Raw genomic sequence first — 19,480 nt, forward strand, 5'->3', positions numbered from 1 at the left:
ATCACTACAATTGCTTCTGAAATTCCTCTGTACTTGGATATGATTGCAGAAAGACATGAAGAGCTAAACCTCATTGTTGTAGAAACCTTATTGAGAACAATTTGTAAGGCAATGCAATCGTTCCATAGAAAAACTATTGAGTCTGAAATTTGAAAGTATTTGAAAATAAATTTTAAACCAATGCATTCTGATGGATACCTGTAGGAAAATGTGCTGTTAGTTCGTTTTCTGACTGACTCGATGTTCCTAGTAGTTAATGCATGCCTGATTTTCTTAGCATCTTTTTTTATTGCCATACATCTGATAGGGATTGAACAGGATAAAAGTATGGTCGAACCACCGTATTTTTCGTTTCTGGAAACGTCGTACGTGCCCAACCTGACAAGTTGTGTTGACCTTGTAAATAACATTGTTTCCTCTAGTTCCCGATATATTGGGTGGTTGTCCTTTAAAGTGTCTTCTTCCAAAACGTTTGAAGAACACTCATCGAAGCAATGAGCGCTGCTCTTTTTGCAATGAAAGTTCGATGCACTGTGGACTGTAAACAAGTTTCCGTCTTGTGATTTTCGAGAAATGAAGTTGAAATGACGAAGAATCTGCCACGTGGCTTATTTTTTTTTCTTGGTTTCTCTTTTATGGATGATTAATTTGAAGTGGACGCATCAGTGGACATTTTTGAACGCTACGTTGTACGTAGCGCCAGCATCGGCAAGGAAGTTTCTAAATGAGATAGAACTGTCGATATCAATCACCTCTAGCTTTGCAAATTTGCGGCTTAGAAAGTTTTTGGTGTCTTTCCTATCCCTGCCCAAATGCGTCTATATTGATTTGACTCTAAAGTATCTTTTATTTCTTCACCGTCGTGGACTTTGCCGTCGTTTATATTTTGTGAGATTCAGAATGATATTCCTGTTGTTATGTTATTGTTATCCTTCGCCTACTCGATCTTTTTTGTTGGTTTTTTTGAAATGTTTCTAATGGTTTTTATGGGTGCTTAAATAATCAAAGTTGCTGATATTCTTTACTCAATATAACTTCATGAAACAAAGGAGGAATTATAATTCAAACATGCGAACGTTTTATCCGATGACATTTTTTAGTATCATTTAAAGAAGGCTGGAAGTTTCTAGCGACAATTCCCATCAGTTTTGGTAACAAACTTGTTGACGTCACTATTATTCTCGTTTCGTTGTGAGCATTGACATATTCTGATATTTCCTTGTTATATTCAGCATTCTCAGTTTAAAGTTTAACAGTTTCCTGTTAACAATCTAATTGGCTGACCTTACCTATTAATAGCAAATCTGACAAGGCCAGAAATACCACGTCCTTTCCGTTGTTTTTCACATGAATTCTTGTTGTTTCCCAGCATTCCATCCTTTCGCTGGATGAGTTTTTTTTTTTCCCCGCGTTTCGTCATTCTCATCGTTGGCTGAATATTCATTGCAAACGTTACGTGGCGCTTTTGTTCACCAATGCAATCATTTCCATTCTCATCATATTTCAATTTCAGTTCAAGGTCTGATGGCCGATTGTGCGGGTCCATTACGACCTGCGGATAGCTGGTCCACAACGGAAGTTCGTTCGGTAACCCACAGGTTTGTTTAGTATTCCGTGATGGTTTTTTTAATCTATAGTTTCGGATAACTTATCGATTCTGCTTTAAGCCATGTCTGGACCATCAAGGGATTCAGTCAATGTGAGTGCCGATATTTGGAAACGTCGGCAAAAATTCGTGATCTCACAGTAAGCGATCTTCATCTTGTTTGAAGCTCATTTTTTTGTCTTTTATTTTCGTTTTCTTTCTCTTCGTTTTCAACTTTTTCGCCATTTCAAATCTTGGAATAGTATTCAATCTGTGGCATCGTAGTCTGTGACATTTGCTAAAAATGCATCGAAAGGAAGTGCTACGACCAGGGGTTTAGCTCCAGCTTAGTACTGAAAGAGTGAAATGTGGAAGTTTTGGTTGAATTTCGAACGGGCAGGAACGCAGTTGGAAATATTTCTCTATTACTTTCTTCTTTTTCACCATTAAAAAGACCTACTTTTCCTCACTATCAAAATATTGTCTCTATCATGTATTAGCGTCTATTCAATGTTTTTGAAATACTCACCAAGTATTTTTGCAACTAATTCGATGCAGAGTGATGAAGATGTGCTTTCTCTGCATTTCTTACTTTCTTTCGACGTTAATCGTGTGCTTTGTGCACTTGAGAAATATTTTATCCGAATAGAATGGATTGTACAATGACAACTTAAAATAATGAAAATTTCAGGTTTTGCAATTTTCATTGCTTTTAAATTGTCCTTTTGTTGTGTTTTTCTTTCGTTAAACATTTTGCACCAACTTAATTGTTTGGTAATGTTTGACGCTCCGAAAAGTCGAGTTTTTTTTTCCTTTGGAACTCAGTGAATTTTTGCGAACATTCCTTCTGCACTGATTGCCGATTTTTCCCGTTGATGCAATTGAGCATTGGTAAAATTGGAAATCGCTAATGAATCATTATTTGGTCTTAGCTCCTATAATACTCGTTGCACCACTTATGGAACAGCTTGTTTGTGCGCAGAAGTAATAGAATGAAAAGAGAGCTCAGTGAAATAACATGTTTTCATCAATGTCACTGCATCGACATCCAGTCGAGTTATTCTAACCATTAAGATACTCTTGTGTTATGCACGTAGGAAGCAAAGTGGCGAAAACACAACTGTTTTTGGTTGTTGAAATGTGGTTCTAGTGGTGATTAGGTTGAGAAGTATGTGATTCTTGAACATGACCATATGACCAGGTGAAACTGAAGGGGGTTGCAGTGGTACGTATTGGCAGCTATGAGCGTTACCTTGGAATCATCGGTCAGGGTTTGAGCAAAGCTTCTGAGTACTAAGTATGGAAAGATAACGCACTTCAAGTATTTGAAAGAATGTGTTGTCTTACAAAGCAAGTTTGAAGATAAAGCGAGTGTCATAAGTAAAATTCGTACACCTTTAATTTTATTGCCACATCTACGTTTTTGTTTTTGATAACATTTCTCCTTACTGATTAGGAGATAGTTTACCATAGCTTGAAACTGTAACTTTGGCGGAACAAGAAAGAAAAGGAACCAAGGAGAGTTGGGAACACCTTAATCTCCAAAAACTGACTGCTCTTGTTTGTATTTGTTGGTTGCCATCAACTAGTTTTTTTTTTTCGAGCCAATCATTACTCGACGATAACTTGTATCACTCTATTCTTTTTGCGGTTAGAATTAGATCAGGTTTGTCTCGCACTCGTAGAACAGGGCCGTCTTTCAGATGTAAAGAATGGAACAAAAATTGATATTAATTTGTTTCGGTGTGGCTTCTTCTAGTTCTGTTGGCGAATTTATAAAATACATCGAACAAATTTCCCACACTTTCAACTACCTATGCAAAGTGTATGAAAGTGACAGATTTATGCATGGTTACTAAATCATTTCGACGTTTTTTTAAATGATAATTCTTTGATTTTCACAAAAATTTGTGCGTTCTACTTCTTATTGATTTTTAGATCTTGAAAATATCGTAAATGGTGAGCTTTCATGTATCATTCAGTAACTCTTCCTTTCTCTTGGATTTTTTCTCTGAAAAAGAATAGCAACTAGCTTCCTCCTGTGTAGAATTTGGTTTTTTCAAAGGTGACGGACTAGATGAAAAATAGGGAGGAGTGTCTTTTTTGTAGTAGATTGATCGGGCGTAGTACTAAGCATTAGAAAATAGCAGCCATAAGATTAAGGATGGGCTTTCATTGAAAACTTGTAGAACGTCTTTTCTGATAGCGCTCATTTGACTATTCTTTTTGTTCTTTTTTTTTAAATGAAATCCAATCTGAACTGGTTATCGGTTAAGTCCAGCTTATTTATTCTCTTAGATTTGTGTACGGTGGCACTGGTGGAACGAAAACGATCTCTTCATGGTATTTACGGTTTATCCTCAAAGCTATCTAGTATTTATAGTATATAAATAATAATAAGTCACACTAGAACAGAACTATAGTTAACATAGTTCTGTTCTGCTGTGGCTAGAGTTTTTGTGGATTGCTTTTATCGGAGTTCTATTTTTTTTTCCACGAACGTTTCCTGCAACTTTTCTTGCTGCTTCCACTTATTTTTGGAGAGATCGTGCCATTTAGAACCACACTTTTTCAAACACGTCAGAGAACGGTCAGGATGTGGTGTTTTTCGTATTGATTGTTTGCAGTCTGGGACGTATTTTATAGCCAGATTGCGTGATTTGACAGTTTGCGTGGTATTTTTGTAGCGGTATATCCTATCATTTCCATCTGAGAGAAAGATGAATGAGTGGTTGCGCCTTGAAGGCCAAGGATTTATCGTATGGACCAGACAATTGTCAAAAGATGTGAAAAATGAAGATTTCGCAAACTAAATTAGCACTTTTAATGACACCTTACATACGAAACTACGTAAAATTTCAGCAAGTTACACCTATGCCAATGCCACCACCAACATCAACGCCAAACGTGTCTGCGGCTACGTTAGAACCTCCAATGTTAACATTTCGAATCCGGTTACATCCACAAGGCAACAAGGAGTCAAATAAAGACTTTAGCTTTTTCCAGGTCAGTTATCTCTTTGTCAGCTCATTCCGAATCAGTTTTGGTTTCTTGTGTTTGTTTCAATAGTTTAAAAATCTTATTTGTTGCTCTCATGAACGTCGGGAGTTCCTTTTATGTCGATCATTTTGGTACATTCTGGTACCGCTGTTCTTTTCATACGCAACTGTTCACTTGACATGATATTTATGTCGAAAAGTTCAGGTTATTTTAGTGCTCGAAGTACTACACAGAAAATCCATTTATTGAGATAGTAAAACTTTTTTTGAAACAATGTAAAAATTTTGCTACATAAATGATTTCGGCCCTAGATGTGGTCGTTTCTATTTAATATCGCTCTTATTATTAGATTAACGTTTTATCATCATGAAAGTCTGTAGATTTTGTTTTATTTTCTGTCGAAAATTGGAGCCAATTTCGTAATGAGTGTTTTCTCATCAATGGGTTTTTGTTTGACTCTTTATGCTCTATTGTTATTGCTGAAACGTGATTTTCATTTATAGGTTCATTCTAGTTGGAAGCACTTATTGAATTCGTTAATTCTTGCATACTTCGATACTTCTCTCAATTAATGAGTTCTTCTGAAAATGTCAGCACGCAATCTTTTCGTTCTGTACTGACGTGGCATATAATAACTTTTCAAATTAGGGTTATTTTCTTGCTAAAATGTTTCTTCATCTGCATTTTTTTTACCAACTATTTTCTATCGAATTAACTCAAGTCCGAAATTTGTTTTTTTTTCTCCTAATTTTGTAACTATCGAATTTCTTTGTGGCGTTTGCATAGTTAGGCATTTCTATTCATGCTAAAGTACTATGCATAAGCGACTAATTGTTTGTTCTCATTCATTTAGTGCTGGTCAACAAAACCAACTTGTTATTGTAGTGATTAACATGTGATGTGTTGTCCGTAGGGTGCGAATTACCGGTGAGAAGTAGAATTGATGATAAGGACCATTTCGCTGTATTCCCTTCGCCATTCAAGTCAACTAATGTCAGGCAATTACTTCAATGTTTTGAAATGTCACTGTCATTGAGTTGTCGAGACGACCGTCAAATTTGATGTTATTATTAGTGAAAGGTGCTTGTCAGCAGTGAGAGGCAGAGGCGTATCCTGCATTTGAACATGTTTTTCTTCAAGTGCAATCTCATTGCGGCTCTGTCTCGCTCGTTTGTTTATGAAAATAGTCGAAGCGCTGTGCTTTACTGGGTAATATGATGACATGTGAGGGGGAAGGGGGACGTCAGGAAGATGTTTGATATTTTTCTTTTCCGTTTTGTTTTCAAAAGTTGCTTTTGCACCCAGCAGAAAAATTGTAAGAGAACATAATTTTTTAAAACTTTTTAAAGCTCCGTATTTCTCTATGTCAATATCCGTAGAAGCTAGGAGTCTGAGCTAAGGAATCTTTACTTTACCTGTTTATGGCTGCCTCCACAAGTCAAAGGTTGCTCATCGCCGGCCGATGACCAAACATAGGCATTAGTCGTCGTTATAAATGATGTTGTGTAATTGATGTGGAACTCAGAATTAGGTGAATACGAAACTTGATGGGTAGCAAACGTCCATAAAATTTTTCGCCCCGAATTCTATGTGGTAGTCAGAATGAGAAATTGGATGTAAAAGCAATAGTTACTAGTGCGGACTACAATTCACATCAGTAGATATAAACTACTCTCATTGTTTTCTTTTTAAGATAGTATATATTCATCTTTTCCTAGATTGTCTTGATTCCCGCAGTTGTTTATGAAAAATGTTCGCTCGAAAATACTAACGTTCTGTCGGATGCACTTGAACTCTTGTGTTTATCGAAATTATAGAGAAGCCCATTCCTCAATTTTCATCTAGCTTTCGTATCAAGTAAGAACTTTAACCGTGAATAACCTGAAAATATCATCAACCCGACTGTTTTTCTATTTACTCATTTTCAATGAATGCGGATATTATCCTTTCTATTATCCAAACTTGGGATATTTTGTATTATTGGGATCTTTAATGCTTCTGTAATGTAACAAAACATAGATCTCTAATATAATATATATGCACATGTACTTGTAGTTTAATATAAATCTGTAATCTTTATAATCATATCAAAAAATACAGAAGTGAGCATGTATTTCGTAAAATGGGAGTGCTGACGGCGCCTTCTTGGGGGTTTTTTAAGGAACCTTAACATTATTTGCTAAACGTGTGTGTTTCCACAGAGCGATATTTGTTTTTTTTTAATTAAAACAACTTATCGGGAAAATTTTCGTTGAAGAAATGTTCGTTTTCTGAATTCTTGCGGACGTTCATTGAGCTTTTGCGTTAATTATGGGATTGCAAGTTGTCGGATTGTGTGATATATTCTGCGAGGCTGCAATTGTAGTCATGTCCAGTGACGCTATGCTTTTCATACAGAACACGTGCAGCTACAGGCTTGAACAACAATTCTTCATCTGCAAAACAATGCAATGTTTTTGTGCAAAAATTTATCGCCGTCACTCATTTGCTATTGTTAGGAAGTGGCGGTAATCGTTGACCATTGTCGATTTATCGATACAGTTCCATTAGTCGGCAACGCATTGCGAGGTCGCGTCACGTGTCCGCCTAACAAGACGTGCATCAAGCTTAACTGCATGCCTTATTTTCGACACACACGAGGTATTACTAAAGTTGTGAAAAACAAAAATATTGGCTGTTTTTGCCGAGGCACGGCATCACGGTTGTTGCTGTTGGGCCTAGGCGAGCGGACGCTCACTCAGCAGGCCGTGTTTTCATCCGATGTCATTAGAAGTGTTGACAGTGTGTGGTGCGGTGTGACTAGTGAGGAGGAAAAACACGTTTGGGATTTTGTAGAGCGATTAGCCGGAGGTCTGTTGACGTTCATGGATTAGTCCGAGTAGATTTGCTGGTCACAGCGCTGCAGATGTTCTGTAGCTGAGAGTAGATCATGGAACGAAGGTTAGCGGGATGAGTAGTTGTTATCGAATTGTAATAACATGGGATTTGAGAGGATTACTCTGGAAAATCCTGTTTTGAGAGATTGACTGGATTCGTTTGGGCTTGCTGATTGTTTTCCAGAAGAATTTGTGCCTTCATGAACATTTAAAGAGACTTCGAATAGTAAGGGATTCTACCTAGTGATTTGGGTTTGTTTATATCTTAAGGCCGATATAATTCCTTTGTGGTCCAATTGTCCACTTCTTCACCGAAAAGTATAGCCCTTGACCATAAATAGCTCAGCTGATCTAGCGTGACCTAAGGTTATGAGCATTTTTAATATGCTGATCGAGAGCGTCTTTTTGCCCAATATTATTTGGTTCACACTTTTTCATCGGGTTAAACATGATCTACCAAGCTGCCCTTGAGCTAGGTTGATTCATCGAGTCGGTCGGTCTTTTTCGTTAGATGAGAAATTGGAGAAATTTCGACGCACACTCGTGCTATTTTTCTTTTCTTTTGTCTACGTACTAGTATATGCGTGTGAATCAAATGGTTCTCAATCTAAAGGAGCATCTATTCATTCATTAAAATACATTGCGGGCACACTAAAAAGCAAGATGTGTTTAGAAATGAGTGGAATATTCCCAATACACTTTTCTTAAATATATTTTAGTGGAGTATGGCATAGTACAAAAAAACGATGTTTTCAGTTCATGGTCTGCTGTTGTTCGCGATTTTTGTTCTCGCAATGTTCGAAATTAGCAATTCCATACGATTTTCCACTTTTTAAAGTTTGTTCATAGCTGATTATTAAAGGAATTATAGTGCTGCTGTCCTAATTTGTAACACTACTGATGTAAAAACTTCTATTTACCTTCAAATATGACTTTTCATAGCGCATGGTATCCTAAATACGCAGCTACGTTCATCAAAAAGCAATACCTCTGGCATGCTCGCCTAGTGAAGTTATTGTTATCGAATCATTCTGCTCTCGTCGCTTCTCATTGCTAAGTGAACGCCATGTCCATCGTCTCACGAAAACATGTTTACGATAGCAGTTTTTCCATAAATCGGTGCGCCTTGTACAGTGATCAGCACATCGCTGGCGATGTTTTCTTCGGGATGGAGTGGAAATCGTGATCGGATCGGCAACGATAGATTATATTTTCATCCTGTGTACCTTTGTTAGGAAATAATCAGGGAAAATATTCATCTGAAAATATGTTAGTAGTGTTTTGTGGTCGTTTATGTTGAGGACGTCGTGAGTGCATATTTATGTCTGTGTGCGTACATGTTTATTCAGTAGCACTTCAACGAATTTCAAAAAAAACACATGACTAAGAGAATTCTGTGAACGAAAAAGTAATTCTGAGGATAACTAACCAGAGATAGGCATTTCCTCCTTTGAAAGAAGTATGTTTATGGTAGCCAGATGGTGGTATGATTTCGGATATCCATCAAGTGGTTTTTTTTTTCTTCTGGAAAAGCGCTTCGTCACAGACATGGACAAATGTTGCTGACGTTGGCTTAATTTATGCGTGCTCGTTCTTTGAGGTGTTGCAGCAGACGTTGTGATTACTTTCTGTCTAGCCCGGGAAGTTATTTGCACTTTCTCGATGAGCATGAAAGTCTGAAATGTGTACTTTAACGGGAACGAAGGACTTTATTTTGCTGAGAAAACGAAAACTTCTAGACGGGGACTTGAAAAAATCTCAGTAGAGTACAAATTGAGCAGAGGTGTTGGCTCGTTCTGTTTTCACGATCGATAGAAAAAAGAAGGTGATGATTCCTGATATTTAACTGCTCTTGAACAGAACTAAAACGTTAGCTTAATCTCTTTATGTGAGGTCTCCAAGTTTCAAACAACATTTACAATTGTTATAAAACTGGTTGACTGCTGTTATAACCAGATTTCACATCAATTTTCCAGGGTACTCGTAGAAGTGCATCAAATCTTCGCTTTAACTCGAATAGTCGTTCTCGACTCTATATATTGTTTTCAGTGTTTCTCCAATCAGACGAATGTACAATTCAAGGCGAAGTTTAAATTTACCGTATTTAATTCCCGGAACGAGGAAATCCCCACTACTGTATATACAGGGACACAGCAGGTATTTATTGTCTTTACAGTATTTCATGATGGTTTAGGGTTTCACAACTTGAATTTTGTCAATTTCAGTTACATGGATATTTTGAGTACATCCGAAGAGATCTCTTAATTAGCCATGTACATCCATCTGATGAACTGCAATTAGTGTTGAATATGACGGTCACTTTTGACACAGTAACAAGGACAAGTCAAGCGCCGAAAACACTCGGTCCGCCGGAACCTAAGCCTGCAGAGGTGACCATCGAATGATTTTTTGAGTTTGTAGCATATTAGCCTTTATATAACAGGAAAGTACACTCGTAAAAGAATAGGATTGTGTTTTGAAAGGCTTCATACTCTAGATCTATTTTTTTCAGGTGACAAAGGATCTCGAATCAATATTTAAGGACGCCAAACTTTCTGATTTTACCATTGTCGTAGGAGATAAAGAAATTCCTGTTCACAAGGTTGGTTATTAATCTTTATTCTATTCGAAAGAATTAGGTATGGCTAAATTGAAGTCTGAGCAGAGAAAAGTGGTTACTGGTTTGAGCATCTATAAGAATGTTCCAGAGACATTAGAAATTCTTTCTTTTAAAATTAAGTTAGGCTTGTTTCATAGGTTTCTTTTTTCTCCTTTATTTGTTACACAGACTTAAAAAGTAAGGAAAAGGTAAAGAGGGTTAGATTCTGTATTATTATGCTGAAGCATTCAAATCAGGTTTCATTCTAGACTGATTACTGAACTTTTTGAAGTATTATTGTTCTTCTCGCAATACCAGTGTTGTTGTCCTTTGCCTCATGCAATGAGGATGCGCAGGTATCATTTACCGGTCCCTCTACGCCTGAATGTGTGTCAGTGCGGCTGTGTTGTAGTACCCTACGAATGTGGTCCAATAATTCTTCTAATTCTATATCGCTATCCCCTGCTGCAGTATGTGTCCGACGAATGTACAGTAGTCATCTGCGCGTCTAGACACAGTTTTAACTCGTACTCCTACATCCTCGTATTGGAAACCACCCACTAGCTGCGCTATAATGACCAGACCCTCACGTAATCACATCCGAGCGCTTCAAACTGCGCTGCCCCGTTCATAGAAGCTCACGAAATGTTACACTACGTACCATAAATTTTCTATAGCACCATGAACTACAAGAGAATATAGCATGTGTTGTTTGTGGGTTGAGTTTTTTTTCTTAATGCATGGGAGACCATTTTCAGGTTGTCCTATCTGCTCGATCTCCAGTATTTGCCGCCATGTTAGAGCCGCATACGGAAGAGGCTAAAACAAATCGGGTTGTTCTTGAGGATGTAGATTATGAAGTGAGTAATGGTGCTCTTTTTGAAACCTAATATCTTATCAAGACTTGGAAAAATTGCTTACACTGCTTAAAGGCATCACCCCACGAATCTGAGGTGGTGCAGATTTCAGGTGGAGTATTCGTATACGGGATGGGAGACCACGGAGAGGGAGGTGACTCCGTCCATTTCTTGCTAATTGTCGTAAAAAACGGCCCGGAAGATGCGACGCCGCAAAAGACTGGCGCGCTCCAATCGAACCTCTTGTACAAAATGGTGCGCCAAAACGAATGAAGCCGTATCTTCCGGGCCGTTTTTTACGGCAATTAGGAAGAAGTAGACGGAATCACCCCCCTCTCCGTAGTCTCCCATCCTGTATACGAATACTCCACCTGAAATCTGCACCACCTCAGATTCGTGGGGTGATGCCTTTAAACGATGTTCGATTTAGGTGATGCATGAACTACTAATGTATATGTACTCTGGTCGATCCCCGAATATTCAATCCATGGGTTTGGATCTGCTAGCAGCCGCTGACAGATTTCAACTACCTGGACTGAAGGAGATGGCTGACCATGTAAGCTTTTGCGAAGTTTTTCAACGGTAGTTGATAATATGGTTCGTTATTTTTTAAAACGTTTATTTTTGAAGGTTTTACGGAGTGGCCTAATTGTTGACACTGCCTGTAAGTTTCTCGTCTACGCTGACATGTACAACTCGGCCGAACTGAAAAATGAAGCCGTTAAATTTATAGCGCAGAACATCAACAGTGTAATCCTGGTTAGTACTGGAACATATAAAATTACTATTAGATATTATGTGCAGATTTTTGGGGAGTATGGATTGCTGAGAATATTTTGAAGTACCGGTCACTATGGAAGTTTTCTTTTAGACTGACACATGGGCGGAATTGACGCGAGATCATGGTTGCTTAGTCACAGAAATTGTCGCCCATATGTCAAGTGAACGGAAGCCGTGTATAGGCAGTGTAAACACGAACGCGAACAGCATTCATGCCATGTCGTTAAGCTCATCCAGTACGTTTTTGCATTTTATAGTATTTTCTGGGTTTTTGCATGAGGGGTTGGTTCTGGTGGATTTTGAGTTCCGTTTAAAGGCATCACCCCACGAATCTGAGGTAGTGCAGATTTCAGGTGGAGTATTCGTATACGGAATGGGAGACTATGGAGAGGGGGGTGATTCTGTCGATTTTTCCTAATTGCCGTAAAAAACGGCCCGGAAGATGCGGCGCCGCACAAGGCTTTCGCACTCTTGTCGAACTCCTTGTGGAAAATGATGCGCTAGAACGCCTGAAGCCGTATCTTCCGGGCCATTTTTACGGCAATTAGGAAGAAATGGACGGAATCACCCCCCTCTCCATAGTCTCTCATCCCGTATACGAATACTCCACTTGAAATCCGTACCTCCTCAGATTCGTGGAGTGATGCCTTTAATGACGAGTTTTGATTGTTGATGTACCTAATTTGCTACAGCTATTGATGTAGCTGTAGCACTTTCTTGATAATTTTTGAAGAATTCAGCGGCTTTTATTATCGCGATATTGGGTGACGGTAAGGGTTAATAAAGTATACTTTAGTGGAAATTATTGAGCTAGTTTGATTGAAAAGTTACAATCATTCCGGAAAAGTAGCCGTAATGATGTTGTATTTCGGGCAGTTCCGGTACCGATACGTATTCATGTTTTAACTGCTTTTAAACCGCGAATCTGTTTTGCTCACTAAGACAAGAAGCTTTTCTCTTTTTCGGTAGAGGAGGCTAGTAATTTGCAGCGATCCTGGGGGCTTGTGAAGGTGTTAGATAGTCGGTACCAGATATCATTTTAGCTTTCTCCAGACGCTTTTAACCTCTTTTTTAATTTGTTGCTTCTACCTTCTTTCTAAACGGCTAGTCAGTCGTTTCAGTATCTGGGGAACCGCCAACGAAACGTATACGTCTGCTAACGCACGAGTAGTTCGCGTCGATGGATATGGTAGGATATTGCAATACAATCTCGTCATTTTTATTGTGTTCTGTGCATTGGTGTTGCGGGCTTCCGCTTTTTCCTTCCTGTATTATGTGCATAATATACGCATCGTCATTTTAAGCCCTTCTTCATAGTCCTCCCATATGTTTATTGGTTTTTATCGGAGCTGACTTTTTTTTATTCGTGATGTTTGGTGGTTCATCACGTTTTTGTGGTGAAATAGTACCTTATACTTTGTATTTTTGGAGCTGAACTACGAAAAATATAGTAGGCAGTAGTATTTATGTGGTGGTGGATTCGAGATCGGTAGAAAAATACACGGTACGAAAGGTAGGAACAACATCCCTACTCGGTCAAATTGTTTATTAGTTGGATATCTTTTCGTATAGAACGTAGAGATGAAGAACTTTTTCAAATCATTTCCCCAACTACTGCTATCGTGCTGTCGTCCACCAGCAGACCATCTCATCACCAAATTCCGTCTTCTTTCACAGTATAGTGACAACTGTTAATGTTTTTACTTCAATCACCGTGCGTCCTATGCGGTCGGTACAACCTTTCGGCTGAAGACCAGAACAGATTTTGAATATATGTAAAATTCAGAAATTAATACGGGGCGATTGAAGCGAAAACATCAGCGGAGGAAGCTGTACATGAGCGATCTTTAAGATCGGACTTTACAATAATAAGCAGGTATTTCGTTCTGTGTTATTGCTATTTTAATGTTCTTCTCTCGTGTATTTTTTGTGTTGATGTGAAATTTCATTTCATTTGAAGCATTTTTGTCTACATCCCCATCACTGGATGTTTCCTGGGTAGTCATTTATTGTGGACGTTCTGCGTTTACATTGATTCTTGTCTCCCTTCCTTGTAATTTTTATAAATCAGTCATTTTGATGTTAATATTATTGATGATGTCATGGTCTTTGCCGGTATTCGTTGATAAAAGATGTTCCATATATACCGTGGATATTGACTGGGGTGGATTTGTTGAGTTCGAAGAGTGTATTTTGATCAGGAACAATATTTGAGAGTGTTCACATTTAGTCTTTCAGCAGACGCGGTTAAGCACCCTCATGATGGTATCGATCGTCGGAATTCTACTGATTGATGACTACTTCGGGACAGTAAAAAAACTGGTGTTTAATAGGTTAGCCAGAGAACCTCTTCATCTTGAAAAGAGATTGACGAGAGGTATTGTGGGACTTGTGCGATACTTTAGTTGAAGGTGTCGATCAATAATTATGAAGAACATGATGAACTTGGCTGTGAGGTATTGCTGGAGAAATACGTCAAAATTGTTACAGTTGGGTGAAAAGAACGCGAAGCTCGGTGTAGTCGCATAGACGGCTGTGCTCAAAGCGGTGCGGTGGTTGAGCCAGTGGTCGTAAAGTGGAGTTAGCTTCACCCGGACTGCAGAAATGAGTGGGACCAAGGAAGGTCACATCTCAATCACAGTTGGCTCCATCGCGCCGATTCGAGTGCAGCCGCGCAATCGCTAGCCTTACGCACTGGGCTTGACGTCGTTTTGACTAGACTACACTAATCCGTTCTTTGACTAATGTTTCGGGATCATTCGCACACTTAGTTTTTTTTTTGCCTGGGATGGTGGTGACGACGCCGACGAGTTGGCAGAAACAGGGTAGCTGGCAATCCTAGTGTATCACTTCTCGTCATTTCGAAGTCGACATCAATCAAAATTGTTCGATGAATATCGTCGCTCATTCAAGTCAGGCAAGAGGAAGACGTTGTTGCTGTCATGCAGAGAAAAGCATACGTTGCGGCAAACGCGTCGAGGTCATTTGGTTGCAGAAGTTCAGTCCCGAATTTAGACTTCAACTACGCTGTGAGATTATTTCAAGTGGGGGGATTTAATCTGACATTCGTATTCCTAAAGCGAATTGATCTACGACTATAGTAAGTGGACAGCGCCACGAAAACAATATCAACAGATATGAAACATCTAATACGGTAAAGTATTTTTCAATAATATCCCTTATTTTGCGTTGTACTAAGCAAAACCCATAAGAACTTCCGCAAAGATAAGCGTTAGTATTGAATCATCGTAAGCAGTTTTTTTTTATTTATTTAGCTCTTTTTTTTTAAGTTCGTTTAAGATGTTTTCGAAGAGAGCAGCATCAACTTATTTTATCCTATAGAGTACTAGAATTCCTACCCTACGATCTCGGTTTCTTTAGGTACTTCAGACACAATCTAGTGCTGTTTTGCGCTGCAACTGATCTTGTAAGAGACGTCGCTACTTCCACAACAGCATGATTCTAGTATAAGTTCTAATTTTGCTTGGCTTTTTTTGAAGGCAACGTATCACTAAATTAACAAGATCTCAACGAATTGATAGGGACAGGAGTGTGATTCATGAGCGTGAGCGTGGTCGCGGTCAATTCCGCCTATTAATCCAGAAAGAAGTATATGGAACAGCTTTGTGTGATCTCGTCTCCACTACGATGCAAACTTATTCCGGATGAAGTACGGTGGAAGTCTGTAACGCGTTTACGATTGCGCATGTAGGTAGGTAGCTTGCAGCTTCTATTGCTTACCTTTAGTTATGTTAGTTGAATTGTGGACGTTGGACGACGACGGAGTTGCTTGCGTTCTGTTTAATAATAAGGTTGCATCGTAAGGAAGATGGGATGGCACGAGATTGTTTCATATGCCTTTTTCAGAATTATAGGGGAAATTGATCACTCATACTCGTAAGCTACATACACCCCCACCCCTTATCGTGGAGGGATCCTAACGTCGTCAATTAACGATACGTCCACTTTGTAGAAAACTAGCAGCTTTCTCCTCAGGCAACGTAGAAAGACCCTAATGGCTTGTTAAGCATACCTCCTGAAAATGAAAGTGTAACCTTTTGCTCCTACTGTAGGTAGTTCATAGCTTCCTATTCATATGTTTCTTGGCGAGCTAAAGCCAGTATACCAGGAAATATGATTAGGATTTAAGACGATCTCAACGAAAAGGTAGAGATATAGTGTAGATTACGAATGCGAGCACCATCCTTCTTAATGCTTACGAAAACGGCGCAGGAAACAGCCTTGTTGATCGAATTTCCCTACGAGGCATCTGACAACGTATCACACATACAGACGCACTGCGTCTAAAAGCGAGCGGCATTAAATAACATCTGTAGCCCATTGATTGTTCACCGATAATCAAGGATAACTGATAAAGGAAGGAGCTTGTGTTAGTAGAATTGTGACATTGAAGGAAAATCCAGTTGCATCAGTAGTTCGCGGAAATGTCCTAAAACGATTTGGAGAGCTTCCTGTCGCAATTTGCTTTATTTACGACCCTCTAAGCTAGTTTCTTTGAAGAAGTCCATCGTTTATGGAAATTCCTTTGTTCCTCCTTGTGGGTAAAAGTACGGATATACTTAGCAACGACTAAAGCGTAAGTGAAGAACTTGATCTACGAATCCACAGATCAAAGAACCCACGCAGGTCCAGAGGACTCATGTAAGGCAGCTCGCTTGATAAATCGTCATTATCCGTCTCTTGCAAGAACCAGTATAGCATTCCAGCGCTTGGTTTTCAATAATTTAAAATCAGAATTTAAAAAAAGGTACAAAATATGCTGCAGTGTTCTGGATTCGTAGTGTTCGGTGGTATTTCACATTGTAACCTATTCTTTAGAAATGTATCAAGAAATTCAGGAGTTCAGGACATCGTCGAAAATTTGCGAATTCGGTCCGTGGTGCGCTCTGTTGTACGGATAACGGGCCTGATGTGGAAGCATGCGCGGTGGGGCCCTCTCTCAACTCGGTTATGGAGCTGAAACCCAAACAATAGGTGTGCTGCGATGATACGTTTGTCGTTGCTTGCGAAGAGTTCGAAGCTGCATCGCTTCGAAATTTCACTGGAATGTGCATAAATTTGAAGGTAAGGATGGAGAAAGCGCCTTGTTTTGTGGCAACATAACGACATTTATTTGATCGTTCTCCTTAAGCTTGGTGCAATTGCGTAAGCGGCTGCTTTCGAAGCAACGCAATACCGCTAGCAGTTACGATCGAGATGGGATCCTCGCTATCTGCATTCACCGCTGCAATTCTATACCCAAGTGCACCATGAATCAAGTCGCCTTGACCCGGTGTGGCAATAATTGACATTCGAGGGAAGAAAAAACAACGCAATCGTGTCCGCAGCTGATGATCTGTGGAATCAATGAGATGGATTGGTTGCTCCAAGAATCGCAGCGATTTCGTACCCGCCAAAATCCTACAATCTTGTGGGTGCAACTCTTCTTTCTCAATACACTTACATTCTCAGCTTGACGCACACTCCCTTCTCTCTCCCTTGATTCAATCGAAAGAGCACCGCTGTTGTGCGAGGAGTGAATTTCGAAACCGACTGAGCATGACTCGGAGTTGACCTGACGTCACATTGATTGAATACGCTTCCCCTCGAACTAGTGGCCACGTGCTACATCACTAGAGCTTTGTACCTTAACCTTTTCGACGTGACTTGGAAATTCTTCTGGTCTCACATGTGGCAGTTGTCCTAAGTGCATGTAGTTTAAACGGCAGAAAAACATTGGGTGCAAAGAACCGAATTGGCTACAGTGTAGTCATCCTGGCGCTTCATGAAAAAAGCTAGGTTAAATGTTATCGTCCTTGGAGCGTGTTAACCCTTAGCAATTTCCTCCGCGAATGCTAAGATGCTAACGAAAACCCTCGCACAAGACTGTGACCGACCTCGTTACGATCGCGCACGGCTGTGAATGTCTTTGGACAAAAAAAACTACCCACCACTCGCAAGTGAATCATGTATTGATCGGAATTGTCGCTTTTTGTTGTTTTCGATGTTTGGTAGGTCCGGAATACATGGTAAACTGAAGTGAACTGATTGAAATCGATTTAGGTGTCAAATATTTCGAGTTTCGAACCACTGGAAATATCTCCTTTTCGAGAGCTGAAGAATTTCGGTAGAGTGCAAACTAGTCGAGAAGTCAAATGATCGTTTCATTCGAGACACCGATTATTTGTAAAATGATTTAATGTGCAGCGCAATGTACGGTAAGCGCTGCTTTCATGGTGAAGTGAACCTAAGAACTGGCAAAGAGCAGAAAAAAAGCAAAAACGCTGGAAAAACCTTTTGAGGCCACTCATAACCGGTACCGACCGAACGACAACAATTGGCTACGATGTATCGATGTAAATCGATTTCGTGCCTATTTAACAAACATTCGTAAATTCTTCCCTACTTCTCTACAGTCTTCATCGGAAAAATAGTCCTTGAGGATCTCTCTGGAACTTTTACTGGAATCAATACTGATCAATATATGTATTATGCTGTAATATATGTATATATTCTAGAGGATGTAAGCCAACTTATATTTTGTTGGATTGTCCATGCGCTTCGCAGTGGTGCCGGTTCCGATCAAAGAGAAAATTAGTCGATTTTTATTGAATAAGTAGACCACAAAAATCGCTTATGTTTTATCTTCATTCACCTTTTTCAAGGGTTATGAGGAAAAATTCAAGGATTATAAGAACTAATTAGATAAGTGAGTCCCGAAACAAATGAAGAAATGAGATTGTTTCGCCGAATCCAACAAACACAATGAGAAGAAAATCCACAATGGATGTAAAGGTCTAGGTCAAAGTACAAAGTCCGAACGATATGCGGAGACGACCGCTGTCTCAGCGCGGGTCTCATTCGTCAACGCCCTTTCCATATCGCAGCCATACTGCGTTCACCACGTGGACCACCATGGCGGTTCACTTTAACCAGCAGCTTATTTCACTCTAATACCTCCAGTCATTACATCTTTCATGTGATGCTTCTGGTCTCTGTGTGATCCCCAAGGTTGCTCGAATGTGGTGGAATGTTCTGGAATTTCTTGTTCACTTATGATAACTTACCTGGATAGATGAAACTTTTTTGGTTAGCTGTCTCTTTTTTTTTTTTGAGGGATCATTTTCTTTCGAATCTGTAAATAGTACGGAAGTAAACTGGCTGAACTTGCCTCTTATTTTTTCCCCTATGCCGTTTCCTGTTCATTTCAAGAAATTATTTTCATCTTGAAATGCACGTTTCTTCAAGGACCGTTTTCTGCACAGAGAACGTTTCCCTCATTTCCACAGCTTTTTTTCTAGCTTTGTTGCTATTGACATCAATTGAGGTATTAAGTCCGTACAGATGAATGAACATTTTGTCATCGAATTTGTTTTCCGGCTTTCTCGAAAACTTTTTTTAATGTGAAACACTGGGTAGAAAAAGACAACATGTGGACAAACCACTGCTCAGATTGACAGTTTGAGGCAGATCCGACTGGTACCGTTAATTTGATAAGGACAAAGTCTCTGGTGTTAGTGAATCCGCTCGAGATGCGCCAACGCGTTGTCTTCAATATAGAATCGTTTACGAACGCTAGACTACCCTCTGAAATGAATTGCGGGGTGTTTTTATCCTCTCAGACATGTCTGGTAATCTATCCTTACCAACTCTACCAACTAATACTAATACCAACTGCGCTACACCCACCCGCCACTCTGTGGTGTTGGATTCCCCATGTCTTAGGTTCAGGACCTACCATAAAATGTCACACCTCGAAATGTCACACCGAAAACGCGAAACG

The 19,480-nt window shown here is 39.4% G+C and overlaps 2 protein-coding genes across 2 annotated transcripts in view; both read left to right on the forward strand.

The window, feature by feature from the left end:
- Positions 1-1,524: 1,524 nt before the first annotated feature.
- On the forward strand, positions 1,525-12,868 carry RB195_017358 (uncharacterized protein; the record flags this gene model as incomplete). Its single annotated transcript, XM_064184322.1, has 11 exons — positions 1,525-1,598; positions 1,668-1,746; positions 4,448-4,591; positions 9,511-9,618; positions 9,687-9,851; positions 9,974-10,063; positions 10,819-10,920; positions 11,348-11,473; positions 11,548-11,676; positions 11,789-11,933; positions 12,819-12,868. The coding sequence occupies 11 exons, from the start codon at positions 1,525-1,527 to the stop codon at positions 12,866-12,868; spliced, it is 1,212 nt and encodes a 403-aa protein (XP_064040203.1).
- Positions 12,869-13,956: 1,088 nt separating this feature from the next.
- Positions 13,957-19,480, forward strand: part of RB195_017359 (uncharacterized protein) — a gene marked incomplete at both ends in the record, with an annotated part of 28,101 nt that continues 22,577 nt past the window's right edge. Inside the window, 3 exons of the mRNA XM_064184323.1 lie at positions 13,957-14,030; positions 16,557-16,644; positions 16,693-16,782. Of these exons, the coding sequence (XP_064040204.1) occupies positions 13,957-14,030; positions 16,557-16,644; positions 16,693-16,782 (252 nt within the window). The remainder of the gene's footprint in view (positions 14,031-16,556; positions 16,645-16,692; positions 16,783-19,480) is intronic.

The sequence above is a fragment of the Necator americanus genome, chromosome II (assembly GCF_031761385.1).
Source record: "Necator americanus strain Aroian chromosome II, whole genome shotgun sequence".
Classification (NCBI taxonomy): Eukaryota; Metazoa; Nematoda; class Chromadorea; order Rhabditida; family Ancylostomatidae; genus Necator; species Necator americanus.